The 24,912-nt window shown below is 44.2% G+C and overlaps 1 protein-coding gene across 1 annotated transcript; it reads right to left on the bottom strand.

The window, feature by feature from the left end:
• Positions 1 to 656: 656 nt before the first annotated feature.
• LOC146659965 (beta-1,4-galactosyltransferase 3) lies at positions 657 to 23,163 on the bottom strand. Its single transcript, XM_085423954.1, has 7 exons — positions 22,974 to 23,163; positions 11,556 to 12,790; positions 7,971 to 8,206; positions 6,814 to 7,001; positions 5,192 to 5,314; positions 4,741 to 4,845; positions 657 to 2,691 (listed from the first exon to the last, which is right to left on the bottom strand). Exons 2-7 carry the CDS (start codon positions 11,827 to 11,829, stop codon positions 2,478 to 2,480), a joined length of 1,140 nt encoding a protein of 379 aa, XP_085280080.1. The 5' UTR covers positions 11,830 to 12,790; positions 22,974 to 23,163; the 3' UTR covers positions 657 to 2,477.
• Between the last annotated feature and the right edge of the window lie 1,749 nt (positions 23,164 to 24,912).

The following is a 24,912-nucleotide window of genomic DNA, read 5'->3' as shown; positions in this document are numbered from 1 at the left end:
GGTAGAGGTGGCTTGATACGCTGAAGTAAATGCTCAAAATACAAGTTTCCAGTTCACAACACAGCATGCTTCATATGTTTGAAGTGAGCACTGATATGTATTCAGCACTAAGTTGTTCTTGGCCATGCATGCCAACTCCCAGTACAGATATATAGACGATATTATATGAGTGTGTAAGGCCAAAGGTTGAATATGATTTCAGAGTAAAGTCATAGTCTTCACACAGGACAGGACAAAACGAAGGTCTTTACAGAGCAAAAAAACAAAACGTCAAAAATGATCCCCGTCCACAAACTGTATATAAAAGATGGCTGTAGCATCGTGCCTTAAACCTGCAATCTTTTCTAACGACCAGCAGGTGGCCCCAAAAACAGGACTGCACTAACATGTAGAGCCAGTCGAGGGGACTGACTGCTTCCTGTTCATCGCATCGTACATAATGGACTGTATATAAATGATGGACGGAGCCACTGTGACATCACATCAATCCTTCCCATCAAATTTTTTTTACTTTAATAAATGTACATGCTGGTTCTGCGACTCCTCAGAGGCCCGCTCATTCTGGACCGCCACATGAAACAGGAAGTCCACACATCTGCCATCTTTTACATACAGTCTCTGTCTGATACCTGAAAACTACTGTGTGGTCTGTAGTGTTTCTGCACCGACAGTGTTACACAAATATTTGGACTATACTTTATTATTTCACAGCTTTTCACACCGTCAGCATCCTCTTTGGTTTTGCAGCCAGCCTCACTGGTGACGATGCCCCCCCCCCCCACACACACACAGATCTGTCAGTGGAAGAAACTGAGGCATATGTAGGATACAATGAGGACTAACAAAATAAAGGCATAATTTAACAAGAAAATAAATACTTTCTTGTTAAACACTACATTTGAGCCATTTCTGTGTTGGTGCACAGTTTGTTAAAAAAATAATATTCAACACCTGCATGCATTATTCATACTTACATTAGTGTTTTTTCAATTCTGTCTGTTTGGCAAGTTAACCAGTTATAATCAAGACTGAGCTAATGTCTGTCCGCCTCATGTCGTCTACATAATCTGTATTACATAAAAATTGAATGTTTACATTTTCAAACCACATTATTTATTTATTTAGTTTAAATTACAAAAGTAAATGCATGTCCCCCCCCCCACACACACAAACTTTGCCCTCCATACTCGCCTCATAAACACTATTTGGGTGGGTGGCTGCTGATCTCTGTGGTTAATAGGTAAAGCAGGTGCCAGTTTCCTCAAATAATTTGTACCAAAATGATTCGCTGTCATTTCCTGCAAGGCCATCATTCAGTGTTCTTGTTTCAGTAATTAAAATAGTTTAAAGGCACCTTAAAGTTACAAAATGTAACTACAACTTTGACCACTGGGGGCAGTGTTTCACCACCAACTTCTTGCATTTCTATTCAGCTCCATCAACAAGTTCTTATTTAAGGTGACTCGTAATGTAACTGGCATTACACTAAAGTGTGTCGTCATCTCTTGAAACCTCTTCCAAAGGATTTTAACAATTATTAAAAACACCAGGATTTACATAAAGTACCCCAAATATTGCCCAATGTCATTGGCCTTAAATATTGATTACAGTTTTCTTCTAATGTTTGATTAGCTTAATGAATGTGACCATTGAATTTCATCGTTCCATTTAATTTCCCAGATTTGTGCAGATTGAGGATAATTAGTGTCACATCCAAATTCACTGCATATAAAGCATCAGAGAAAAGAAAAAAAGACTCCATTTTGATGCAAAGCTTAACCCCACTGAACTCAGACAGAAGAGATGAATTCAATCAGAAGACGTCAGACATACTGAAGTTTAAGGAGATGGTGTAAAAGGCTGAAATAAGAGGAGCTGCAACTTCATCTACACCATGAAATCACTCCCGCTGTACTTCCACAAGCTCATCTATAATCTTAAAAGATACGTTTGTCTTTGTAAAACAAAGGTGTTCACAGACAGGTGTGCAGAAGCGAGAACTTTGCCTTGACGGTAACAGAAGCACAGAAAACCCCTTCGGTGCTTTGAGACGAGAGGCTGACACAGTGCGACTGCTGCTCCTTCAAATCCACCATCCTCGGTAGAGTAAGGTACGAGTGAAAAGACGAGACAAAAAAATAGATTCTAAGGCCTCACACGGTTAAACCAGCGACCACAGCGCTGCAGATATATAAACTCATAGAGTCCAACTGTTAGCCCCGCCCCCCTCTCTCGGCTGCGGCTCCCTCAGAAGAATAAATTAGAGCAGGACCGGAGGAAGCGGCACATCACTTAGAAGAGTTGATCCATCTTTAACAGATTTAGGGGTTTCATCATCCAGCACGCCCGACGACGTGAAGGCGGAGCGACACTCGGGCGACAAAACTTACAGAAGAAAAATCTAGAGGAAAAAAACCCAACACCTTCATACAGCATGTACTGATAGGATTATCCGTTTGAAGTGAGAGTAGCGAGGACTACTTCTCTTTGAGCTTTTCAGCGGCGTCTTTAGCTTCAGCCTTGGGAGCGGGGCCGGGAGTCCGGGGCGGCGGGTGCAGGCCGGCCTCCGTGCCGATGTTCACGGTGATGTTGGTGTACAGGGGCAGATATTCCCGCGAGATGACCTCGTATTCCACCGTGTTCATCCCGTCCGCCCTCCAGGTCTGACGCGTCTTAGCGAGCATGTTGAACCTGACAGACACACGAAGCAGAGCATCTTCACTCTTCCAGGAGAAACAGCACAGCGGCTCGATTACAGCAAAATCATGACCTCGTTGTTTCATTGTTTACAAACAAACAAACACTTTTCCACTTCGAGAGTACAGTAGACAGTAGACAGGTGTCCATAAGCAAACATGTGAACAGACTGTAATCTGGCTTAAATAAAAACAGCCTGTGGCCTCACTTGTAATTTACTCAGGACCAGGTTTCCTCTAAAAGATGTCTGAAGGTTCATCGTGGTCTAAGGAGCCACGAAACTAAAGCGTCTGGACTTCTTTAGGTTTCTTGAAGACATTACACCTCTCTGTCCTAAAGGTCAAAGGTCACTCCGTTGAGGATGTTTGAAACAGGAGTGAAAGAAGCCATCTATGTCCATGGCCATCTTTCAGTCACATGATAGGGTGGGGCTAGGTTTCACAATGAGCTCGCCCAAAACCGCTGCTGACAATGACCTTTTTTCACACCGTCGCTCATGTGATGAGGCACATGACCAATAGTTGGTCAACGACCTTCTTAAGGGTTAAACACCTGAGACGCTCCACCGTTTACTCTCAGAACTGAAGAAGCGTCTCAGATGAGAGTTTAAACATCTTCAAGAAACTTAAAGACGTCCAGATTCTTTTACTTCCGAGCTCCTTAGACGATCTAGAAGATACAGTTTCCAGTTTCCACTGCCCTAAAGCGCCAACGCTGAACAACACCGACTAATTTTAGTTTGCCGATCTGCATCGGTATCAGCATTTATACATGCCAACAAATGAAAATGCAAAGGGAGGCAGGAGAAACACATGTTAGAGGTGATGATGTGGCACCGCTCTGGAAATCCCTGTAGGATGCACGACTGTTTGGAATAACGGGAAAAATGACCAGCTGACCCGAGAAGAGTCGGGAAAGTGTCAAAGTATGGAAATCTTTGCAGGACGCGTGTGTCGGAATGAAGAAGGAAATGTTTTGGAGTGTGGGGTTTTAATATCTTCAAAATCTGCATCATTCAGGCTCCGGACAAAATTTACATAATGAAGCTCGCTAACATCAGATGCGTCGGCTCCGTGTTTACGTCTTTTTTTCGCGATAGATTCTGAAGCTGCAGGTTTCATCTTTCTTCAGTCAAAATTGACTGAACCAGCAGCCAAAGAAGAGCAAACTACGCTTCACATACACGTCGTCATGAACTCCCTCCGATTTGCTGTTTTGCCTCCACTTCATGCACAGCTCTCTCTCTCTCTCTCTCGCTGTTTACTTCAAGAACTGTTTCCCATTCGCTTGCTTGTTACCCACCAGTCTACAGCTGTTTACAGCGCTGTCGGCCGCTGCGGTTTAAATGACTTTTTCATTTCTGCTGTTCAATACTGAAGAAATTTAAACTGTTTAAATTTATGCAAACTTGCAAAACGCTCAGCTGTGTCTCTAATCAAACCTCTAACTTTGCTCTGCTTCACGTCAGCAGCATCAGGTCATGTTCATGTGTTGATTCGTGGTTTTCTTTTGTTTTTGATCTACTGCTGAATATTTTTAAGGTCATCTGCTATAAAAAAAAAAAAAATCTCCTTCATGTTTTTCTGTTTTATACGGAGCCCTGCAGGGGACATGGGAGAAAAAAAAAAATTAAGACGGACTTTTGTGAGATCTCGCAAAAGTCCGTCTTAATTTTTTTCTCCCATGTCCCCTGCAGGGCTCCGTAGTTTTATCCCCAGTTCTTTGACACAAAGGCATCTGCTGTGATGCTCACACCTTTGATCAAGTCTCACAAGTGTCAGCTTTCTTTTTATAGATATAAAAATATGTATATGTACTGATAAATAATAAGAATTATAATATTTCCGACTGAAGCAAAATGTCCTCGATTCAAATCGAATCAATTCTAGAAATCTGTGACGATACGCAGCCCAACTTCCAGCTAGCTGTGACGTAGCGTGTGTCTAACTCTGGTATCCAACTATGGCCAGCGAGTCACGTCTGGTCGTTTCTGTGCTCAGACTTGAGATCTCGTTATGCCAGCGAGCACTCGGGCCGCAGTACCTCTTTGGGTTCACGTCGTTGCCTTTGTCCAGCTTGTGTTTGATCATCTTGTACCGGCCCACCTTCAGTGAAGGACGAGTGATGTACATGCCAGCCAGAGAGACTCTGTGGAGACCAGAAACAAGCGTTAGACCGATCACCCCTCCTGATCACTGAGGACACGCACAGCATTTCCCACATGATTACGGGTTAAATTCAGGGGTGGGGTCACTTTGACTGACATCTAGCCTCGGTCTCCAGTAATGTTTGACTCAGCTGTGTCAGGATCTCTGGACCATGTTTGTGCTCTTGGTGACTGTTGGAGAATTCACCTGATCAATAACAGGTTTCTACTGTTGCCCCGGACAGTTTATGGATGCGAGAGCGCATAAAATGCAATATGACAGAGGCTGCCTCGCTCTTTCATGTGGAGCCTATGAGGAACCCTGAAACCGAACCGCACGATGCTCACCTGACTCCGATGTCGTCGTCCTCGCCGCCCCAGCCCCAGTAATTGTTGGGGAAACCGTTCATTTTAAGGTAGTGCAGGGGCGTCAGAGCGGACACGCCTCCAAAATACATCTTGTATGGAAGCCTGGAGAGGGTTAGGATTAGAAAACAAGACAAATTAAAAGCGGAATAAAGAGCATCAGGGTTTTATTATTAGTTTCTGTACTGTTCAGACAGGTTAGAATATATGGCAGGTGTGTGGAAACTGAACTCTGGCATTTAAATAACAAAACACACACATGCAGCTTCTGCAGAGTCGCCGGGTCCATGCAGCAAACACAGAAGCTAAAGTTTCACTGAGCCAAGTTTATTTCTGTAACTCATTTAAAACTACAGCAGTGCACAAACACTTTCAAGTCAAGGGAAATGTTTTCAAATTAAAGTATAGATAAAATTCAAGTAAAGATAAAAGCAAATCAACAGTAACCACGTGGGGTGGACGAGCTCGAGTAAAACCCGCCCTTCTTTACCTCAGGCCCCCTCCAGTAAGAACTTTAAACAAGCCAACACATCTGTCCAGCAGAGAAACATCTGGGTATTTCTACCCTGCACTGATAGAATATTATTATTTTATTCTTCACTCATTAAGTTATTTTTGCTTTATTCTGCTGATTGGACCATTTTACCACAGAGATTATATTCAATACATTTCACTTGGACACATTATAGATGCTTTTTTAGTTACAGAGCTCTTTAGCACATTAATTATTACATATAGAAAAATTACATTAACAGTAAGGTTTATTGTACCTTTACTATTCTGCTGCTTTATTTATGTATTATTTGTTTTTTAAATGCAACCTTTTCTACAACTGACATCATGACACATTTTTGTCACATTATATTTTAATTCATTTTATCGAGTTACTCTAATCAACTCATCCTGTTTTTTCAGGACATTTTATCTGAATTTATTTCATTTTAATATCTAAATGTGTTGACTGAGCCAGTGTTACACTCTGGAGCAAAGCAGCACCTTTTCCATCAGCACCTACGTTTGGGTCGCCACAGTTTTCAGGGGTTCCCATTAGGTCACAGCACCGGGTAGAGGTACCTTCTTTTAGTATCTGCTCTCTCGGGGTCCCCAAGCGATCTGAGCAGGTACTAAATGTGATGTCATCAGAATGCTTGTCAGTGATTGGCTGGTCAGCAGTATCACTCGATGAGTCATCATGAAACCGCCATTTTTGAAACCTGGCAACGACGGGAACGGCTACAAAAACAAGGCCGTGAAAAGCCACAGACAGAGCAGCAGGCATATCGTCACCTCGACATCCACTTTTTTGTAGCGTTCGTGCCGCATATTAGTCACGTCGCAGGACGCTCGGACGTGTCGCTACGAGGACAACCATGCATGTTAGGTAGAACCGGATTGTAGTGGCGATCCGAGCAGGTGCTAATGGAAAAGGGGCTACACTGAAGGACAAATGAGGGCTGTCTGAGAAGGCTTGTGGACTTTTTCTATTGGTTGGTTTATTTGAACTAAAGTGAAATATTGCCCACTCACAGGACTGCTTTCATACAGCACTTCATTCTACAGCTTGCACTGAAACCACGACATGTATCGGTCGTTCTCAGACATACTTGTAGCCGAACTTGTCCATGGCGATGGCCGCGTGCTTGGGGTTCGAGTCACAGACGTACGTATTCCGGTCGTCTTCTGGAATGAGGTCCACATCATGGAAGAAGAGACAGTCCCAGTCCTCCTCCTTCATGGCCTCCCGGAAACCGGCGTTCATCAGCTTGGCTCTGTTAAAGGTGTAGTTTCCAGCCTGCAGAAGAAAAACAAAAATGTTTCTTCACGTGACCGTGAAACAAGTTTAAACGGAATATTTGTGTAAATGAAAAATGCACAAAGCCAGACGTTCTCACTCAAAGGAGGACGCACAACAGACTTCAGCAGGTCAAATATTCAGCCACAGAAACGCTGTGATGTTTGTGCTAAACAGGGATTAGTGAGGTAAACTTTAAAAGCATTTCAGGGAGTTTGTGTGAAACGAGCAACCAATCAGAAGACTGTTGCATAAAAGGAGGAGGAGCTTGTTTCAGACAGGATGAACCGACGCGCTGCTGGAGAATCCAAGAACAAAGGAGACATAAGCCCCGCCCACTGGGGGTTACGATCTAGCGGGACCAAACGTACATTTTTTGTATTTTATTCATTTACTTTTCCACAGGTAGTCCCACTGAGACCCAGTGTCTCATTCCCAGGAGAGACCTGATGGAGCGACGAATGCAACGATGTCCTGTGACCGCGGGCCACGACTCAGCTGTGTAACATAAACTCTGATAAATAAGACGCCAATGAACCAGAACTAGAAAGTTTAGCTAGCAGCACATTAAACACACATTTAACAGCACTATCAGAATGTGACTGAATCCAGCTGAGCAAAACTAATAAAAATCTCATTTATAAAAGCATTTAATTGAAAATCATCACAGAGTGTGATGGTACGATCCAGCTCAAGAGGCGCAGGAGATAAAGAGCTGAGAGTGAAACATCAGTGAGCTCTAAACAGATTAAACCTCTGAGCTGCTTCAGATTTCTTATCATCCAACATGCACATCCAGTGACCACACACCAGAGGGCGCTCTTTATCAAGCATCAACTAGTGCATCACCTTAGACAATAAAAACCCTCAATACTCCAAATATTATAAATCTAAACATTAACACAAAGACAGTAAAATTAATTTCCAACCGCCTTCTGAATTTTAGTGTAAAATAGAAATAATAGAAACCTGGTGGATGACGTAAATGCCATATTTGAGCTGCTGCCGCTGCAGGAACGGATGCAGGTAGTAGAGCAGGAACTTGAGGTGGTGCTCTCGGTGTCTGTGGGGAATGATGATGGCCGTGCGATGCCTCGCCACACAGTCCGGCGGCCTGTATTGTCCTCCGCGCACCACCAGCGGATTCTTCCTCTCAACCTCGGCCAGACTAAGGCGTGACGGGAAGCTGACGTGGATCGGCCCTCCTGTGGAAAGAAGTTATAAATTACGTCCAAGAATGAATATAGTTACCGGACAGAAAGCAAATGATGTGGTCAGGGTATGAGAGCCGTCCTTTGTGACATCAAGCTTTGAAATGACATTAAGTCAGACGTCAGCTTTAAAAGCACAAAGTCAGCCGTGTTTGTAATGTAGAGATCAGTCTGACAATCCTGCACGCGCTGCTCGTCCAGCCGCCCGCCTGAGGTCAGGGGGACAGAAAAACATATCTATAAAAGGAGAGAAAATTTGTCACTATATTAAAAGTATATATACACACTGCATTAATCAAGGTTAAGCTGACGTTTGTTTTTTTAAAGCCACGTCGCTCCAACGCCTGCTGACTCATCAGATCACGTGAGCAGGTGGTGGGTTACAGATGCAGGTGTGCCGCCTACCCAGGTCAGCTCATCGTGGAAGCTTCAGATTTCTGTTTTCAAACTGACTAAATACAAATATCCCCGCCCGAGCCTTTCAGCTGTTCCAGTGGAGGAACCCGAGCCGCTCAAACCTCCAGCAGGTTTCGTTTGTCTTTGTGTTACAGCGACGAACATCTTTGTTTTTTCTTCAAGAGTCTTTTTCTTCCCTCATATCAATTCATGGTCTTCAAGTGGTTTCAAATTACTGAATAAACATGCGGCAGGATTCTGGGTTTAGACGGCGTAGCTGGAACAGAGCTGACAGAAGAGTTCAAGTAGAGCGCAGTGAGCTCAGGGCTCATAGTCAAAGCTTCCTGGTACAAAGAGCAGTTTCCTTTTAACGTCAAATCCTGGCAAACACGGAGCATAAAAGACCTCTTCAGGTGGAAAACTGTCACAAGCTTTATGGTGCCTTCACACGGTGTGACAGAGCTCAGTGGTTTGATGGCAGCCGTATGGTTGGCATCTCTTACGTTTATTGTGCACACGTCATTTCCACAGAGCCAAAGACGTGGCCTACACGACTGTCAGCGCACTGAAATGCCCCCACAAAAACATCTGTTTTACAGAAAGGACAAAATCACTGAAATATGACAACCAGAGGAAATGTAAGGCGCGCTCACTTGATGACATCGACTCACATGAAGAGTTGACTGAAACTTTCCCCACAGCAGGTGAAAAAGGGTGGAGAAGGTCATGACCCCTCTGCAGCGTCATGTTTTTATAGATGATTGATGGACATAAACTTAGCACCATAAAAGCAGCGACTGTGTCACACCCTTTAGACACTAAGATCACACAGGCGCTCCTTCCCCAGCCTGTTAGTGATCAAACACAGATCCTTTCCTGTATATCAGACAGACATACGGGAAACATGCAGGAACATTTAAATATTTTTAAAGAGGTCAGAGTGACACGTGAGAACCGTATTTGGCTTTTATCCATAAGGACAATAACAAAAACTGAAACTAAAGTGAACTGGAGGCAATAAAACTGACTTTTGTTACCATCCACACACACTCAGGAAACCTGAGTGCAGATCAGCTGTGGGGTCAGAGTTTGTGTACAGGCTTCATCTGAGAGGCAACTTGAACCAGGTCAATCTCATCTCATCTCCACAGGTATTTTGATTCTAACTGAACTGATCCTGAGAAAGGAACCACACAGAGAGCACGCTGAGAAAAACAAACTATTTTTATATAAAACCTGAAACCAGGTGCGTGATTTCAGGTTCAAAGCTAAAAGGCACTCAGAAGCCAGATGTTACATCACGGATAATAAATCTGATTTCAAAGGGACAGCATTTAAACGTAACATTTGGTGTCTGGGTCAGGACAAACATGTTTTTTAAGTTTAATGTGAACTGAAATATTTCTCTTACTTAAACCCTCTATCACTCACTGGATTTATCTTCACTTTCCTTCTGCAGTTTCTTTTCTTGAAGATACAGCAGAAGGAACCAGTAGAAACTTCTTGACAATGGTTATTTAGCGTGATGGCGCCGCGCTGACACGTGTTCAGAGGCTGCTCTGAAGAGGCTCGATGTTGGCCTGAGGCAACACTGGTTTGGAATGTAGGAGAGACGGTTTGTGCCACTTATTGTTGGGTTACGCCAAAAATGTGGTTGGTTGGCTCGTGTTAATGACACACAGCTGAGAGTAAACAAGCTGTTATTCTTTATTTCCACTTCTTAAATGTATTTATTCATTATTTAACATCTTCATTAACATCGTCTTTTAACGAGTCAGTTCTGTCTGAAACAAGCTGTTTTGACTCCGCTCCATTTAATCCAGCTTTCTTCTGATTGGCTGCCTCCTCAAAACAGAAGGTTTGTGCAGCAGGTAGGTTTGGCTTCTGTGCTCGATGACAACCATATCAGGAGCCGAGAGCAGCCAGAGCTGTAGAACAGTGATTAGAGCTTTCAGCTCACAGGTATTACTTGCAAACTCGCATTGACTCAAATGATGTTTAACATGACTGTCAGCCACAGGAACAAACATACTGCTTTTATATAACGGGGGAACGAAAAGCACAAAAGTGCTGCATACATTTCCATTTTCTCTTCAGTTAATATTAAGTCAATACCACCTGTTTTGTTTATCCTCTCTGAGACTGAACGCAGAGCTAAACAAGGAAAAAAAAAAAAAGGTCACGTGACTCAAATATGCAAAAAAAGGAAAAACCCTGCAGTGAGGCTCGTGTGACTGGTCTAGTTTGCCTGTTTATTACAAGAATATTTACACTATATTTGAATAAAGGTGAGACAAAATCAGAAGTTACTAACTTGTGCATATGAGAACACTACAGTAGTGAGGGTGAAACATTTAAGCATAAAAGTGCACTTCAGTCCTCGCTCACACTCAGCTGACTGCCGGCGAGGGCACCTGCACCAAAACATGGCATCTAATCTACAGCTGAACAAGTTCAATTACAGCCACATTTCCATCCATCCTTCTTCCACTTGTCGGGGCCGGGTCGTGGGCGCAGCAGCATAAGCAGAGAAGCCCAGACCTCCCTCTCCCAGCCTGTCTGGAGGAACACCGAGGCAGGGAAAGCCTGGAACAGCTTGCCCAGCGGGCATCCTTGTCAGATGCCTGAACCACCCCAACTGGCTCAACTTCACAAGCCAAAAAACTTTCATGACCTATAACGTTTCATCAATCAGAGCTGAATTTTAGGGACTTCGCCTGCATTACCTTCAGAGGCTACACTGAGCCCTACAAGGACGCAAAGTCCCAAATACTTTATTTAAACAAGAGATTCAAGCTTCAACTTTTAAGGGTTACCTGAAGTATGAATCGCTGTCTTAAACCTTTACGATGGATCCACTTAACTAGTGAACATCTATTTAAGGCTAAACGGAGAAAAGTCTAATCCACCTTTGGATCGACACTGAAGACGTGGCATGAGCACTCACCTATTAGAGGGGACGTTTTGGGACAGTAGGGCGTGTCGTCTCGATGGCCGTGAGCTTTGGGCAGGTGGGAGAGGTTGGCGTATACGTCCCCTCCACTGATCGTGGGTGTGGTGTGGTTGCGGCCTGATACAGCGCCCCCGTCTGGCTTGCGGAAGATGCGTATGAAGTAAGTGACCCTCTTCTGGTATCCCTCTCGGGACAGCAGCGCCATCACCACCAGCTGGATGCCCAGGAACATGATAAGGTAGCGCCATTTGGACTGAATACTGAACATGGTGACGGCTCGGATGGGTCCAGTGGAGACAGGTGGAACTTGCTGCTCGGGCGTAGCAGGTGATGATTGTCAGGGTTAGTGGAGGGTGGCGTCAAGCCTTTTCCTTCCTATATAATCCAGAATATGGCAGCGCACGGCGAATGTCAAGTGAGTGACAATCTGTGAAATATTTAACTTCAGTATGTCAGACGCGAAGATGTCACACAAAAAGGCACTTTTGGTAGGCTGTAAGCACAAAGACCCCCAAACAGAACAAAAGTAGAAAAATATTCCACACTGAGACACAAAAAAAGAAAAGAAAAAAATCTGGTCCACTTTGTCCTCACTGCATTCCCCGCTGCTGCTCAGCAGGTGGTAGGTATCTCCAGAGCTGACTGTTGGTCCACTTTGTGTTTGGTTTGGGAAGATAATGCCAGCCCCACATTATGGAGTCTCACACCGACTGAGCACCATCCGCTGCCCTGTGAAGTTCACTCGCCTCCAGCCGAACAATCTGCAGCGTCTCCTTCTCTCACCCTTCCTGCCTTTGTGAGCTTTATGCTGCCTTCTGCTGTCCCTCCTGCTCTCTCCTGAGGGAGGCCTCCACAACAGCAACAGCCGCCATGACAAAGGGGAGCATATGCAGCCGTATAGGCGCTATACTTTACAGAGGATTACACGGCTTCCAGCCGCTCACCGCCTGACTGGCTGGAGAGACGGTGGGAGTGGACCGTGACTTGCGTGGGAGGAGTGGTCAGAATGGTCCTGCATGAGTGAGTGGGTGGGTGGGTGAGTGTTTGTTAGGGGGAGGCTTCAGTACAGAGTGAGGCTGAGAGAAAAAGAAATAGGGGGAGGAGGACGAGGAGGAAGAGGTCGAGCTTTGACTCCCAATGCTATTATTCCATGATGATGCGATCCACCTTAAGCCGCTCACTGGTCACCCTGGATCGACAGGAACTGGACGGGTCACTCCAGCATGGCTCTGGAAGACAGGAGAGGAAACAGGGCGGGTGTTAAAACTGACTGACATCCTTTGGCTGAAACTGTTGAAGTCAGCGATTTCAGCACACAAACAATGAGCTGTTGTTACAGCACAGGCAAACAAATGGATTGTGTTTGTTTACAGAGACCAAACAGCACAGTTGGAAAGCCTGCACTAATCACTCAGTGGGAGATCCCTGCTGCCCACTGTGGGCGGCAGACGGGAAGCCACGCATCACAGCGTCGAGGAAGTTTCCAAAATCTGCAGCCGGAGCAGTGCATCCTTCTGCTCCTGATGAAAGGACCCGATGATGTCGTCCTTCCTGACCCGAGCTCTGCTGCAGCGATGCCGAGCACATCCTCAGTTACAAATCAATTAGCGCTCGTTAAAGCAGCCGCACTCGGAGCACTAACCCTAATCCCAATCCTACTGAACGCTACGTGGCTGGTGGAAACACGGACAGAGAACCTGCGCCCACATCAAACACCGCGACCCAAAATCAAACGATATTTTATCCTGAACAAGAACTTGGATTTCACCCTATTTTAACTGAAAAGTAATCAGTTTCTGGACATTTTTTAATGTGTATTTTTGTTTATTGTCATTTAGTGGAAATGCCACCATGTCTATTCTTCTGCTTTTTACATTTTTTATAGAAAAACATTCAGAGGAGGACATATGGTCTGTATTTAAAGAGAAAGATTGACAAGACCTCAAAAATATCTGAAAACTATAGAAATGGTAAAGATTACAGACCCGTGGCAGCAGTGCTACATACAGAAATTATTCCAAGGCAGATCATCGGTACATGAAAATTCTGGTATAACATCACCAAGAAGACTGTATGATAGGATCTTCAGCACTTCAGCATCAAGTACCCACAGGAAAAGGTCACATTATGAACATTTGTTCCTGCCCAGACTCTACAACAGGGCTGGGGAACTCCAGGCCTCGAGGGCCGGGGTCCTGCAGGTTTTAGACATCACCCTTCATCTACACACCTGAATCAAATGATTAGTTCATTACCAGGCCTCTGCAGAACTTCAAGACATGTTGAGGAGGTCATTAAGCCATGTAAATCAGCTGTGATGGATCAAGGACACATCTACAACCTGCAGGACACCGGCCCTGGAGTTCCCCACCCCTACTCTGCAACAGGAGATAAGAGCCGCTTGCTGAATCGTGTGTGTGTGTGTGTGTGTGTGTGTGTGTGTGTGTGTGTGTGTGTGTGTGTGAGGACGACCCAAAAAAAGAGCTGTAAAGGTAGGCAAACAAAAAAGAGACACTGATGTGATCAAAGATATGCTGAGAGAAAAATGAGCCCTTTTTGTTCCTTCATACCATCAAAGCCGTGTTAGTCTTGCTCATTTCGACAACAAAGCGAACGCATTCTGAGCATTTAACACCGAGTGCCTCGGGAACTCCACGCAAACTTTAAAACGACAGACAGGAAATGAAGAAATGCAAAAACAAAACACACTTTGATCAACTTGCAGAAATGTACTGATGCTATCTGACTCCTCGTTCTTTAACAGCTGACTGGGGGATTTTCATGTGAAGGATATTAAATGGGTTTCCCATTTCCCCTCTGAGAGAACATGCGGATCAAACAGAAGAGGAAATCCTCTGCGAAAGACTTTCATCAGAGCTGGGAGCAGATGGGAGGATTGACCCCTGACATGTCGCCCGGCACCTATAACCTCTTGATATGGTTTATGACATGATATGTCAAGAGACTGTGGCTAATCCCACAGAACGGAAATTCATCTCAACCACTCTGAGCAGATAAATAAATAACGTAATCTGTTTTGAAGTAATCGCTGACGCTTTCTAAAAGGTTCACATTCACTGGATTATGAGTCTGAAGCTGCTCTTCAACCATGTGACTGGACAGAGGGAATAAAGGTCTGCACATCTCTAAATTTACTCAAGTGCACTGAGTGCATTCAACCCTGGAGCCTTAACGGGCCAAAGGAGCTCTGAATAAACTCCTACTGCTAGTACCTGCCGTCTAATCATGTTAATCTTCTTTTATTGTAGTCGACAGGAGGCTGCTAGGGCGGCGCCTTCAATGATCATGTGATTTCTGAACCAGTTCGACTTGTGATTCCAGCACAGCTATGATCAGTGTTGCCCACAGATTCCATTTGCGCGTGCCACATACCACTACAGCAGCTGAGTTTTCGGCCCATGAAGTTGTTTCCACTATCAATATTTTCATGTTCACCTGCTGAATAATTGTCGACCTGCTTTTATTATAGACGAAGCACATCGTGTACCTGGGAAAACAAACGCACACAGTTTTCTTTAAAGGGTGTTTGACAGACTTCCTGAAACTGCAGGGCGAGGACGTCGGGTGTTGGCCAGTCGTAGCACAGCAGGGTGGAACATTAGTCTGCTGTGTCTGCCAAGCATCACTCAAACTCAATGTATGGGAATCGAGCCTTGAAAAATAATCCAAAATACTCGATTTTCTATTATTTTCCACAAATGATATAATCTATAGGTGGACGGGAGAGACACCTCAACATATTATCCAACAATGCACACAAATCAATGCTTGAATTCCAGTTTTTAACCAAAGGAGATAAGATGGCTATTAATGTTAATATTATGTGCCAACTTGATCTACTAGACAACTGGAGAAGATCCCTGGAGAATGAATTCATGCGCTCCGTGGCGCTCCCGTCTATTCTCATGTTCTTTATGAAGAGCAGAAATAACAAAGATACTTTAGCGCTCGCGGCTCGTGCTGTACCTGAGCTGGTTCACACAAAGGGAGAACCTGGCAGCGAGCGCCTTTTAAATAAAGCTCAGGCGCCAACTTACACGCATACAAAAGAGGCCCGGAGCTGCATGGATCTTTCTGTGCTGGCTGAGGATGAGGAGTGAACTAAATACAGAGAGGAAGAGCAGCAGTCTGGTGACGTTCTGTGCTTTTGACTTCATCGGCTCTCCTGCACGGATGGTCTTCCTCTCTGCATTTAGAGCCACATCAGAGAGACCCTTTTCTGCTCTGTTTCCCAGCATTACTGTGTTCTTATTTTCCACCCAAGTATACAATCTCTACATTTTCCTTCATTAGCACATGTCAAACATGTGGTACCCACTCGCTGTTTAGTTCAACTCGAGCCGAGCCGGCTGAAGAGTCGCCGATCAACAAGAAACTAGAGATGGCACCAAACCACTTTATGTTCGATACCGATATCATAAATTTGGATATCTGCCGATACCGATGTGAATCTGATACAGTGTGTTTCTAATCAATAAAACAGTTTTTTAAACATCTTCCTGCATTTGGAAAAGTTCATACTCAAGTTTTAACAAAACAAACAAACAAACAAAAAACACTAAAGCTATTGTGTTAAACCTGTATGCAAAAAATACACCATTAAAATATTTCATAGTTCAGCAAAACTGATCAATCTCATAAACGTAAACCTACAGCATCCTCCCTATTCTGGCATTTTAAAGAGCACTTAGCAGAAATATTAAACAACATAACTAACAGGGTTGCAAACTCCCAGCAAAAAAAAAAAAAAAAAAAAAAAAGTGAACCAGTCCCCAATTTTAATTTAATGCATGTGTTAAAAAAAAATGCACAGAAATTATTTTTCAACAATAATTAAATAGATTCAACATCTTCCTTCAACAGAACTGCAAACTGCACAGATGGTACCTTCCCAAAGGAAAAAGTACTCTAGCTTACTAGGGTATATTAGACTTAACAGTCACTATATACAGTAATGGACTTCTATACATTTTACATCAGATGAAGACTTTGGGTGTAAAACTCCGATAATTATTTATTAAAAGCTTGACATTTCAAATGAGAATAAGAAAGAAAAGTATGTCTTTGTGCCCCCTTTTCCCTGTTAATGCCCTATCGGCCCCCCTGGCTAAACTTTGCTAGATGCGCCCCTGCACAGTTACGTCAGCTGCGTAGATATTTAATGGTTTCCCTCCGATATCCAGTAATTTAGTTCAGTATCGGCGCGATACCGATACGTAATATCGAATCGGTCCATCCCAACAGGAAAGGTTGAATGGAACGACTCTTATATAGCTTTTCTACTCTTCCAGAGAACTCAAAGCACTTTATACAAGATGCCTCATTCACACCCATGTTTTAAGTGTTTTCTATCTAGCAATCACATGCATTAGAGAGCGACCTGTGCCACCACAGGCATCTCACTGGATGTTCAAGCCACAGGCCAGGTCATGGTAGATTTATGCAGTTAAAGACAACAGGACTTCTTTCAGGTTCCTGAAGATATTTCGCCTCTGATCAACAAAACTTCTTCAGTTCTAAAAAAACTGATGGGAGCCCCAAACATGTGGGTTCTCCATACAGAGAAGTCCTGAGAGTCGCTGACCCTCCCTGAAATCACAGGTCTTAAAGGATCACACGAGTCAATACTATCTCAGGGTCAAGGGTGAGGGTGTGACACACTGCTCCCACACCACCATCATGTGAACTATTAAAGTCAGCAGGGGTTGAATAGCCTGGGACGGGATCCTGGTTTTTGGAAGTGAAGACCCTTCTTTGATGAGAGACTGAACATCTACACACATCAAACAGCAACAGTTTGCTTCACTTCAAGCTCTTCAGACTTGGTTGTATCCTGACATGTAGCTTCCCAGAAACATAACTAAGAGTCACACTGAAATTCTGCAGTGACTAATTGGTTTCTGTAGCACTGTTTCCCGTTTCTGTTCCTGGTCACTCCTCCTTTTGTTGCCTTGCTGAATCAGCTGCTTGTTAGTGTTTTGGCAGCAAACCTACTGAGCGACTCGGGCCCACCAGCATAATGATGTGATGATGATGTATACTTTACTGATCCCTGTGGGGAAATTCCTCTCTGCATTCAACCCACTCACTCTGAAGCAGTGGGCAGCCGCTGGGCGCGCGGGGAACAGTGTGTGCAGACGGTGCCTTGCTCAGGGGTACCTCAGGGTAGCCAAACCCCTGATCTTGGGGCCACCACTCGACCTGCTGAGCTGTCCCTGCCCTAAGTACAAATGTTGGTCACACGTGTTATGTCACCAGCTTCAACTGTATAAATACATTTTACCAGATAAAACCAAGTCCTTCACCCTTTTTCTCCTCACTAATTTATTTTCATCACTTGTATTATATCTAAAGTTCAACTAAGTCCTCTGTGAAAACGATCCTTCAGTATGAGGTTAAATTAACCTTGGATGAAGACTCATCAGTTTCATGAGCATTTCAGCTTCCGTGCTGAGGAAGAGTCTATTCTGTACAACATCCTCATTTGTTTTAAGAAGACCTGTGTAGATTTTAGTCCCTCTTGTTGTGCTGGTTCGCCATTGTTAATATATTCTGCTTTTCCCTGTAAGATGATAAGCTCGGGGCGGGGAATTTCCTGAGTGAATCAAGGCCGGCTAATAGCTGCATGATGATTTCCTAATAATCCATTAAAGCACCGTCGACATTTATAAGACTCATGTTACATTTGTTATGTCACTGTGAGTTCATGTAGGCATGTCTGTATGTCCACAATGCTCGTCCAGTCTCAGGCACCACCGAGTTAAAAACTGACCCAAACCCAAAGTCTTCATTAAACTTCAACCTCCAGCCATCTTTATTTATTTAAACTATTTACAAAAGCAAGCTGCCCAGCTGCTAGGGTCTAAAGATGAAAACTAAACCGCAGCAACTGTCAGGCTAATAGGAACACATCAGCACAGGGAAGATGGAGGATGAGGGTTAAGTTGTTCTCAGTGAAATTTCAGGTTGAAGCTCCCAGATGGGCCGAGACAAACAATCATGGCAGAAAGAAACAGACGTCTGAGATGATCCAACCACAACACGAGGTTAGTCATGAATGTTCCCGTGTGGTTTGGATTACTCACTATAAAAAGTTCTTTTTTAACACGACTCAAACTACAAGGGATCGTTACCAAGCCTCAAAGACAGCCCAGGCCCAGCAACAGGCACGTATTAGACACGTCCTAACTCTATTACTCGTTTCTGCTACAGACCAAATTCAAACGGTGTCGGAAAGAAGGGATGACGAGCTTTACTGGGATATTCGGTGTATCACGGTAGCACCAAGTATCCACGGGGTAGCGTAACATAACCACAGACCTGCCTCTATTTCACCATGTGCACTTCACGTTACTGCAACTCCTCAGCCAGAACTACAAAATCAGTCCAGGCAGCCGTATGATACAGGCTGATAAATGGCTGACGTGGTTAAAAGGAGCAGATAGATGTTATCGACTACTTTTACCGTCAGCTGAAATCTGACTGTTTATGTTTATTTAATTACAGTATGTCAAATTATTAACATTCCTCTCTCTACAACATCGCTCCAGGTGGAAACGCAGCTTTGCATCTATTAATTTCATATGCAAATACATCTTCTCTGACTTTAGTTCTATAATCAAGTAAAGAAAGTTCAGCAACAGCTCCATGTGGTGCAGGCGTGTTTGCACACATGAATGAATGAAGAGGAGCCAAGAGGGTTCTGAACAAAAGTGCTGAAACGAAGAGCAGATGAGAAAATAAAAAGGGACGAGGGGGGAAGAGCGGAGATATATTTAGATCACGTAGCTCACGGTCAGCAGTGTCGTTCAATTCCTAAAGGCACAGCACAGAAGTGAAGAACAGCAGGCACGGAGGGAGGTAAAGAGAACAGCCGTGGTGGTGGTAACCACAGAGGCCGAACACCACAAACACAGCTTCCTGTCTTAACTGAGCGAAAACTGATCACAAATTTTCAATGGAAATTAGAAGTGGTTTAGTTTACATGTCGTGGTTATCTGAGCAGGAAATTCTGGCTGCGTCGAGCCCCGCCCCCCAAGTCGTTAAATCTGCTTCGCTGCTCAAAACTGATTGCAACTGCCTTCGAGGCAAAAGTTTTTCTTACTAATTCTTTACTTCAGTTATTCCCAAACGTCTCAGGGGCAGCGTGTGTGCACAATCGATTACATTTAACAAAGTGACCCAGATAAGCTGCAGAAAACGGATGGATGCATAAAGCTATGCACATTTACAGCTTTACACTCTGAATATTTTCAGAGTTACAGGCGTTGTAAATCCACACAGATGGGTCAAACCTTCTTAATATTTGTATGTTTGAGGTCTCGTTACTTCTTAAAAACCAGAGACGACTTCTTATCTGGAGCACAATCACGAGCTTCCAAAGTGCAGCCTGTGAGCAGAGCTGAGGTACAAAGTCTGAAATGAAAGTGGGGAAGTATTTCCCCCAGAGATACTTCTTTGGCCACGGTGCTTTTCCACTGTGAGCTACACCTGAAACCCCCCCACTGAAAGAAATACACACAAAAATGGAAACACCACAGTGAACATACGTTTCCCTTCACTCGGGAATTAAGAACTAAAATTCATTTTCATTTTCTCGTTCAAAGTGAGGTTTTAGGAATTCGAGCCTCAAATGTAGACCACAGAATTTAATTCTTCATAGCCGGCCGTGTGAGACCACTGACTGGGCTCCTATACTGGAACAACATTTAGAGAAACAGCTGGAGCGATTTCACTCATCGTTCGATTCTGTTTAGGCAAGATAAACTGCTTCGTTCAGGTTAGAGTCTCACGTTAGTGCCAGCAAAGACCAGCACTGAGCCAGGCAAGCAAACGGACATCAAGTTTGTTTGAGAAAGCGCCTCGCGGTGTTGCTCAACACCCAAACAGCTCCGTCCTGACCAAAAACAGGCTGAGCGACAGGAGTATTTAACAGTGTTAGTGACCATGGAGAGGTGCAGTCAGATGTGGTTACACAACAGCTGTATTTTTCCCAATGCTGTCACCAAAACAACAGAAAAAGCGACGCATCATTCCTAAAAGCTCTGCACACTTAAACTCTGCATATTCAGGCAGGCCTTTCCTCTCAAGTACCAACCAAGCAGGCCCAGGCGATGAAATAATGTGTAAACATGCCCTGAGAAAAGAGGCGTCTGCATCGCAGCGCGTGCCAGGGACCCTGTCATGGCAACGCCTCCTGAGCCCCGACCATTCATCACAGTGCAGCTGGTACACGTCGCCATGGCTGTTCCTCAGTCCGGAGTGGAACAGAGTGGAAAAAAGCCCATCATTCTCCAGCTTTTTCCACCTCCTGTCCTCTCTTTCTGCCTCTGGTGGCTCAAGCTGTTTCCATAGTGAGGCCTTCCTCACCAAACCATTAGGGAAAGTTATTATCTAATGACAATCAAAGCAACCTGCACCAGTTTGTAGATGGGAGCCATGGGGATAAGAAAATCTCCTCAGGGATAGATAACCCACAACACAAAGGCCTCCCAGAAGCAACAACATAACAACACAGCAGCTTTTTCAACATTCAGGATTCAAGGTAGTAAAAATTTATGTTTTGATGTTAAAAGTTAACACCTAAAAAAAATAAGAGTTCAAATCAAGCAATACTGAAATGATTCAATGATGCAATTCGTCTGCAGCTAAATCTTTATCGTGATAAATATGGAAACAAAAACGTGTCAAAGGCTTTTTTACACTAACAACAAAAGGCATGCTGTAACGAAAACTAGCTCCATGTAACACTGAAGGCAGATGATGCTGAAGCTGCTCAGCTGTATTGAAACAACAACATCCTGAAAAGCTTGTCTGAGATGCTATCAACAACGCGGTCTGAGCCTAACGCTTCATGCAGGCCAAAAAAGGAAGCACCACAGAGGGTGCTATTTAAAAGAAAAAGGAAGAAACGGCATGAAAAGAACAGAAACGTTCTTAAAGTGTGGTCAAGTGTCTCCTCTGCAGAAAGAGCTTATACTGAGTCTCAGCCTTCCTAAGCAAATCTGACCCAAGGTTATATTGAAACAGAAAGGATAAGGCCGCATGAAGCGTGTTTTAAAGTCACACATAACAGCTCCAGCACCAACCACACTAATCTGACTTTATAACAGCAGCAACAAAAAAAGAGATTAAATGAGACCTGGTGCAGAACCAGCAGCCGTTAGTGATTTTAGCCCACGTTTACGGTTCGGTAACAGAACCTAATAGTACAGATTACTTATTTTGTTTCTGTAATTTCATTTTATTTAAAGGTAAGTGTTCAAAAACATAAAAAACCAACCAACAGATCTTTGCTCACAGCACCCGACCACAGCAGCCTGAAAAACTATAGAAGTGAGAATCAAGATAGAGAAGTGGCTTCGACCAAACAGTTTCCTGAAACACACAAACTCAAGTATTATATCTTCATGAAAACCTTTTTAAAAAATACCTGCCCTCATGATCTGTATCACTGTTTATCCTGCTTACCTCACACTTCAGTTTATAAAGATATAAATCTGGACTCTGAGCTCTTTAATACCTGTGACAGCATGTTTACTCTGACTGATAAGAGCAGGACGACTTCAGAGACAGACTGAAGCTCTGGTCCTCTCCCCGGTAGGACAAAGAAGAGCAGCCCCTCTGCTGCTCTCTCACCTCCAGTGTGGGCTGGGTTCAGAGGGGGAAGGGGGCCGCCATGCTGGGCCTTTTGTCCCGCTGTGGAGAGCACATATACGAGGACATATGGGCAGGAAGACAGGCTGAGAAACCTGCCTTATAGCAGGGAGGTAGCGGGAAATGGCGAAATTAACGAGTTCTGTCCGCACGTTAAAGTGCTCAGAGAGTAGTTAGCTAATAACGAACCCAGTTTCCTGGTAAATGCAGCTGCCATCGTTAAACTTTTATCGGGGTCGGCTTTTGCTTATAGGATCAACACATCAGCTAAAACGGAAGAAGAAGAAAAACAGACTTCGGGGGGCTTTATAGCAGACACAAAGTTAGTTAGAGCTGGTATTAATCAGCATTAGCTTACGCAATGCTGCTAAGAGCTAATATACTGATTTAAACCCCGTGTTTGCCCTTATTCTTGGTAACACTCGGGCTCGCATCGACAGTTTTCCAGCAGGGGTCTGATTACTTTTAAGTGGAGCTAACAACAGTCCCGACTGCCTTTAAACTGGGCTCACTTTTTCCTGGTTTTTAAATCATGTAAAAACATCCGAGAAAAGGGCTCCCACCCCAACTCCAAGCCGATCCTCGCCAGCTGTGAACGCCGAGCCGCGCCGCGCTATCCGCGGAGGGGAGGTTGTTAGTTAGTTACTTAGCTGGCTAGCTAACGGGCTAGCATCCCCACACGGAGCTGTTTTGGCTCCATCATAAAAACAACCAAACGTCTTTTTTCAGTCTTACCTGAAGGTGTTTTTATCCCCCAGCAGGTGAAGCGACAGTTAGCGGTCGGTGTCCCTCCAGCTGCCCGTTTCCTGCTCAGTATTTCCGACGTGCGCTGAAGTTGGAGCTGCTGTTTGGTTGCTGGCTCGGAGGCTGAATGAGCAGAGCCGCTGCAGCTCGGCACTTTTCTCCTCCCCTCCGCGGTCACAGCTCAGAGCTCAGCAACACCGACAACCGGCCACAGCTGCTGCTGCTTTACCACAGGAGCTCCAAAAACAGCCACCAAGACCCACGGGGGACTGTTTTATTTTCTTTTTTGTTTCTGTGGCTTTGACATAAAAGCTAGCAATGAATATGGAAATCATCCTTGGTTATTTTTTTACATGTTTCTTTATCACTGCTGTCTGTGATGTATTTTAATTACATTCTCCAGCTGTAATCTTTAACCTGTACTTCTATCTGCTGCCCTTTTTAAGGGTCACCCCCCTCCTGTGTCACACTAACCATCTGGATGTCCTCCTTCATCACATCCATGAATCTTCTCTGAGCTTTTCCTTTTTCCTCCTGTGTGGCAGCTTCTTCATCATTCGTTGCCCCTCATTTACATCATCCCTCCTCTGCACATGTGCAAACGTCTCAGTCTTGGCTCTCCACAGACTCTGTCTCCAAACTGCTCAAGCTGAGCTGTCCCTCTGACACGTCCATTTATAATCCTGTTCATCCCGGTCTCTCCCAGTGAAATCCTAACATCTTCAGCTCAGCCTTCCACCTTTTTGTCTCAAAATCATGCGTCACAGCAGGTCTCACTACCATCTTGTAAGTTTGCCCTTTCACTTCTCCTGCTATCCTTCTGTCACAAATGACCTCTGACACTCGTCTCCACCCTGGATGCACTCTCTCTTGTGCACTGTCCATCACGTTGGATGGTTGAGCCCAGTTATAGGTAATTAATATTATGAATGGTACCGAGAAAATGAAGTGTCAGCATAGACCTTCAGTTTTGGGAAACATGGCACATTATATGTATGTTGACTGGGGGTTGGGTTCATTTAATAAAATCCAAGGGGAAGCACAAAAGCCCAGTGTAAGACAAATAAGCATTATTTTGAACTGTGACTCATGCAAAGCTGCTCCAGTAGAGTCCAACATTAAAAATGTGGAGCTGAGAATGAGCAGAACGAGTGCACTTCAACAATGTGTTGTTTTTAAGCCTGCTATGTTAGCCATCGTGCATGAAGTAGAGCTTAGTAAGTACAGTGGAGACTAAACATTTCTCTCTGGACTGAGTGAAAGCATAAAGTAGTATAACGTGGAAATACTCCAGTACAAGTACCTCAGGGTTGTACCTGAGTGCTGTCTTTGTGTAAATGTGCTTTATTCCCCCACAGCCAAACCTGAGGGCAGTTTTTAGAAGTCAAGTCTGTTATATTCTTAATAACTCAGTGCCTCTGTTCACTGTTTATGGCTTTATTATTTTTACAGGTTCCTAAAGGAGATTAGTTGTTTTCCCGACCTTTGTACAGACATTTCATCTGAATTACAAATCTATAAATCTTACCCTGAAATCTTACCTGTAATACAATCAGTGGTGGGCTCGACTTTATTTTATACTTTTAGGTTTTGAGGGTGTCCCTGGCAATTACATAATCCAGAACAAGGCCATGAGTTTCGTGAGGTGCATAAATTTCCTGCTAGGCGAGTGGCTAAAGGGTAAATGGCACAGGAAGCATAGCAGGATGTGTGCTGGTAGAGAAAGCTCACTGCAGTAATTTCCATTTAATCTGAATTTGGTTCACAGAAATCAAAGCTGACATTCATTTCGTTGGGAGGCACTGCCGTCAGCTGTCAGCAGGTTTTGAACTTCTGCTCTGTATGATAATCATATTTTGGGTTCAGTAAGGGTGTGTCTATAGACGGGCACACGGAGCCCCCCCAAAAAATGTCAGCTAGGACCCATCCA

This window comes from Rhamphochromis longiceps, linkage group LG11, assembly GCF_057381845.1.
Source record: "Rhamphochromis longiceps isolate RC_006_pf linkage group LG11, R_longiceps_female_GT1.1, whole genome shotgun sequence".
NCBI classification, from domain to species: domain Eukaryota; kingdom Metazoa; phylum Chordata; class Actinopteri; order Cichliformes; family Cichlidae; genus Rhamphochromis; species Rhamphochromis longiceps.
The sequence above is the reverse complement of the archived record's forward strand: the minus strand, read 5'-3'. Positions and strand labels throughout refer to the sequence as shown.